The sequence below is a fragment of the Myotis davidii genome, unplaced genomic scaffold (assembly GCF_000327345.1).
Source record: "Myotis davidii unplaced genomic scaffold, ASM32734v1 scaffold573, whole genome shotgun sequence".
NCBI lineage: Eukaryota > Metazoa > Chordata > Mammalia > Chiroptera > Vespertilionidae > Myotis > Myotis davidii.
The window spans coordinates 186,344-191,556 of record NW_006285997.1 but is presented as its reverse complement, the minus strand read 5'-3'; the positions used below and the strand labels follow the sequence as shown (position 1 = coordinate 191,556).

Below are 5,213 nucleotides of genomic sequence, written 5' to 3'. Positions count from 1 at the left end.
AAACGTGGCCCGCGAGTCCCCCTTTCAGGCACTTGGCATCAGTTAAACCAGATGCCACCTTCGCTGGTCTCTGTGCTTCTGCCCGGGGCTGCCACGCCCGTGGAGGGGGCCCGTCTTGCAAAGGGACCTGTGCGGCTGGGCCCCGGGCGCTGTGGAGGAAAGACCTGGCACCTCGACATGCTTGCTTTCATTACTTTGCCTTAAAAAACTTTTATTTTAGCCCTGGCTGGCGTGGCTCAGTGGTTAGAGCGTCAGCCTGTACACCAGGCGGTCACGGGTTTGATTCCCGGTCAAGGCCTGTGCCTGGGTTGCAGGTCCGATCCCCTCTGATCCCCGGCCCAGTTGGGTACATGTGGGAGGCAACCAATCCAGGTGCCTGTCACATGGATTTTTTTTTCTCTCTTTCCCCTCCTTTCTCCCTTCACTCTAAAAATCAATGGAAAAAATACCCTCACTCCTCAAGTGAGGATTCAAAATTTTTATTTTATATTTTTATTGATTTTTAGAGGGAGAGGAAGGGAGAGGGAGAGAGAAAGAGAGAAACATGGATGTGAGAGCAAAACATGAATCGGCTGCATCCTGCACGCCCTGGACTGGGGATCGAGTCCACAGCCCAGACAGGTGCCCTGACCGGGAACTGAACCAGTGGCCTTTCTGTGTGAGGGACGGTGCCCGACCCACTGAGCCACACCAGCCAGGGCAATGACCTTGTCTTTTTAAAGAGAAGTGAAAACTGAAACACGAGCAGAGGGAATACCTGTGGCATGAAGGAGAGCGCCGATAGTTCCTACTCTTTAGCATGCAGATCACTCCGCTAGGGGAGGGCCATCAGCTCATGGCGCCTACAGAAATGAACCTGACCTTGTCAACCTGCCCCGGAATATTTCTGGATCCACGCTGCGGCCCCGACAGTGAAATAAGAAGGAAGACTTCCTACAGCTATCCAATTCCAGCAGCTCTTCCCTCTCACAAAATTTCCCTTTTTCTTTAAATTTTTAAAAAACTGTCCCTGCCGCCCGACCAGCATGGCTCAGAAGTGAGTGTTGACCTATGAACCAGGAGGTCATGGTTTGTTTCCCGGTCAGGGCACAGGCCCGGGTTGTGGGCTCGATCCCCAGTAGGGGGTGTGCAGGAGGCAGCCGATCCATGATTCTCTCTCCTCATTGATGTTTCTCTCTTCCTCTCTCCCTTTCCCTTCCTCTCTGAAATCAATACTATATATATTTAGAAAACTGCCCCTGCTGGGCTCTATTCTTCAATTTTACTTTCTCATTCAAAGATTGGCATCAATGTCAAGGTTCCCACAGCATCAACAGGCTGTACCTGGTATTGATGGCAAGTAAACTCAGCAACCGTTAAATGGCTGTCTACTCCTTTGTCCACGGTCCTATTTAAAGCTATTTGCACCGCTCACTGTTTCTTGAAGAGAACACAGAAATTAACCGGGGATGGCATTTGCGTTAACATAGTGTGACACGCCGGGAACGGTGCACCGAGGGACAGGCCGCATGGCCGCGGTCGTGGCCAGATGAACCGCTGATGAGCGGTCTGTCTTGGGAACTTTGTGCAGCTTAGGGAAATAGAAGGTATGTCCAGGAAAAGAGACTCTATAAATTATTAGGTTGGATTAAGTCAGGAAAATGGTTTGTCCGTTTCCGTGGGTGATGAACAGTTGCTAACAAACAAACAACAAAACAAAGGAAAAGAAACAGAGAGACAGGTGCACGGGGATGGTGCTGGCCCCGTCCAGCCGCCCTCCCGCGGCCGCAGCGCTCACCCCTCCAGCAGGTTGCACCGCTCCATGCACTCCTGCTCGCGGCTGACGTTCTGGCAGGCCACGCAGTCCCCGGGCGCGGGGCCCCAGCAGCCCTCCGGCGGCGAGCACAGCCGGTTGCAGACTTGGCCTTGGGCCTCTGGGGAGACAGTGGGCACTGCAGTCAGGGGAAGAGTGACTGAGGGACGACTGGGACAGCGCCCCCAGTGAGGTGCCGGGGTCTTCCGCTGATGGACACGCCGGGGCCCAGAACAGCCCCCCAGAGGCCGACTGCGAGGTGCCTTTTCCCTTCGGGGTGCCCAGGGCGCCACCCTGGGCCTGGTGGGGTTTGCGGATTAACGTGACAGCGAGGGTGACATGGGAAGGTGTGCTGTGCTCGCTTCCTTGGGCTAGGGAGGCACCGCACTCAGGGTCTACACTCAGGATTGCACTTCAATCTCTCCGGAGCGGGACGCTGTGGCAATCGCTACTGCCCCCATGGCGTGGATGAGGACGCCAGAGCCCAGAGATGGGGAGGAAGTGGACGAAGGCCTCGGTGCCTGGAAGGACTGGGGCCAGGGTGTGGAGGCAGGTCTGCTTCCAGGGGCCGGCTCTCGGCAGAGGGGCCGCCACCTGCCCGGCTTCACAGGCTGGCGATGGCTCTGACGCAGGTAGGAGACGCCACGGTGAAAGGTTCCTTCCACGGCGTGCACACGGGCGCACGCGTTTGTGTGCATGCGTGTGTGTTAGCTAGAGCCATCGGAGACTGAAATGAGCAGGGGGACCGATAGCTAAAATGTAATCTAATCGACACCAAGCTTACTCCTGTGCATGGCAAACAACTGACAGCCCGAATCTCCAGGCCAACGTCTCCTACGAAAGGAGGCTGTGCCAGAGCGATCCTGCCAGGCGCCAGGTGGCAGCGCCGCCATCGGGAGCACATGGAGCCCCTCTGTGGCTGCGTCAGGGGCAGGAGAGGCCTTCGCGTGCTTGGGGGTGGCCCTGGGGACGTTCTACGTGATCACGCGCGGAGCAGCGGCCCGCCCTCCGGCCGCGCGCCACTCACTGCAGTCTCTGCTGTCCTTGTTGCCTTGGATCTTGGCTTTCTGACTCGTGGTCCCGAAGAGCTTTCTCCAGTCGATGGTGTCTGCGTAGCACAGGTTGCGGTTCGCCGAGATGATCACGTCCCCGTCACTGATCTCCTTGAGGGAGCGCAGCCCCAGAGACGTGATGTCCAGCCCGACGACGGCGAGAGAGAAGCGGCCGCTGCGTCGGAGAGAAGGAAACCAGCCCCGTGAGACGCACAAAAACACGGCGCCGGTGAGTGACGTATTTGGGTTTCCTGGGCCCTTTTAGATTCACGCCCCCTTCCTCCCCCATGACCACCGGTCCCACTGCGCAAGGTAGGTATTGCAACTTGAAATCTGCAAGTGGCCGGGCCGGCGTGGCTCAGTGGCTGAGCGTCAGCCTGTGAGCCAGGAGGTCACGGTTCGATTCCTGGCCGAGGGCACACGCCGGGGTTGTGGGCTCCATCCCCAGGAGGGGGCGTGCAGGAGGCAGCCGATCCGTGATTCTCTCTCATCATGGGCGTTCCTCTCTCTCTCTCCCTCCCCCTCCTCCCTGACATCAATGAAAAACATTAATAAAAAAAAAATCCCCAAGTGTTTCCTTGTGAATCCCTCCAGGGAAAACCAGTTTCCTGGCCGCTGAGTCTCTTCAATCCCAGGGGCGAGCCAGGGGCTGAAGAAAGGTCTCAGTGCCATTATTTACTTGCTGCCTGTTTACTTGGCCTGGGCACTGAGGTGTTCTAGTCTCTCAAACAGCCAAATAGACTTCAAAAGCCACAGGTTCATTTCCCATCCATCTCCCCAGCCATGCAGCCGCTGAACAAACACGTGAGGTAACATGCGACTCATTCTATGTAGGCCGTGTGTACATTTCCTACTCTCAGGACGGCGCCCCTTTATTCTAGTGGGTATACAATCATAGGAGATGGTGTTTCCCAGCACCGTGAGTCTGGTGGTAGTGGGGGCAAGGGCAGGGGCACTGAGTGCGCCTGGGGAAGGCTGCGCAGGAGGGGGCCTTCTGGAAGAGGTGATGCCTGTTGGGGCGGACCCGGGAGCAGGCGCACCCAGCACTATGCTGGGCCATCAGGGTGATGAAGAGCCCTCAGGGGGCCGGTGAGGAGACTCAGGTGGGAGGGCGGGAAGCCCAGGGCGGCTGGAGAAGCAGGAAGGCAAGAAGGCGCGTGGCAGGTGCGGAGAGCTACAGGCCGCTATAGGGGCAGAAAGGTGGAGGCAGGGAGGCCGGAGAGGGTCCTGGGGAGGGGGCGGGGCTAGAGCACAGAAGACCTGACCCCACAGAGGAGCTCGGGGTGTTGTCTGTGATGATGGGGAACGACAGAAAGGAGGTCTGCACGCCCTGACCCCATGGCCCGCGAGTGTCCTGAACTGCAAGCCTTCCTCTGGTCTCCCATCCGTGGTGAACAAGCCGGGCTCCTCCCGGGGGGCCGGGGGGAGGGGGTGTCCTAGGCTCTCCATTGTTATTACTTCCACTGACCGCTGACATTCAGTGTTGCTTTGTGTTGGTTTCAGGTGTCCAGCACGTGGTTACATAATCGCATACTTTATAACAGTGCTCCCCCGGTATTTGCAGCACCAGCCTAGCACCACCCACCGTTCCCACACCACCGACTACATTCCCTGTGCTGCACTTTACATCCCACGATCTCTCCCATCACGAGGACACGTCAGCCCTTCTACACAAAGCCTGCGCGGTCGTTCTCCAGCGCGCCCAGGCCGTGACCCGGTAAGGAAAGACGAGGACTGTGATAGACACAGGTGCAGGGACTAAGGAGACATAGCAACCAAATGCATGGTGGGCCCTGGCTGGCGTTCCCAGTGGTTAGAGCATGGCCCCATGCACTGAAGGGTCGTGGGTTCGATTCCCAGTCAAGGGCGCATGCTGAGGTTGTAGGTGCCATCCCTGGCCCGGGTGGGGACGCATGTGAGAGGTAACCAATCGATGTGTCTCTCTCACATTAATCTCTTTCTCTCCCTCCCTCTCTCTCCCTCTCTCTCTCTCCCCCTTCCCTCCCTTCTGCTCTCTTAAAAAAAAAATCAATGGAAAAGTATGACTGGGTGAGGATTAACAACAAAAAAAGGCAGGATGAAGACCGGATCAGACGCGGAAACAGAAGGTGTTCACGGAGCAGCCGGCGAGCCCAGAATAAGGTGTCGCTTTGTTAATGGCACGGGGACCATGCTGACTTCACTCTGACACCAGCACTGCCCGCGAGACGCCAGCCCAGGAGAGACTGGGTGGAGGGCAGCAAGTCCCTACAGCATCGCGGCCATACTTCCGCGCGTCTTATTTCAAAACACCCCCGGCGGCTGCCGGGCTCGCACTCACTGCTGCTTGGTCCGGCCCCGGATGATCTCCAGGTTCCGGAAGGCGTGCA

At 57.5% G+C, this 5,213-nt stretch overlaps 1 protein-coding gene across 1 annotated transcript in view; it reads right to left on the bottom strand.

Annotated features, from left to right (window-relative positions):
- Positions 1–5,213, bottom strand: part of EGFR (epidermal growth factor receptor) — a 44,715-nt gene that overhangs the window by 28,268 nt on the left and 11,234 nt on the right. Inside the window, exons 9-11 of the mRNA XM_015559686.1 lie at positions 5,165–5,211; positions 2,820–3,019; positions 1,778–1,913 (exon numbers count right to left, since the gene is read on the bottom strand). Of these exons, the coding sequence (XP_015415172.1) occupies positions 1,778–1,913; positions 2,820–3,019; positions 5,165–5,211 (383 nt within the window). The remainder of the gene's footprint in view (positions 1–1,777; positions 1,914–2,819; positions 3,020–5,164; positions 5,212–5,213) is intronic.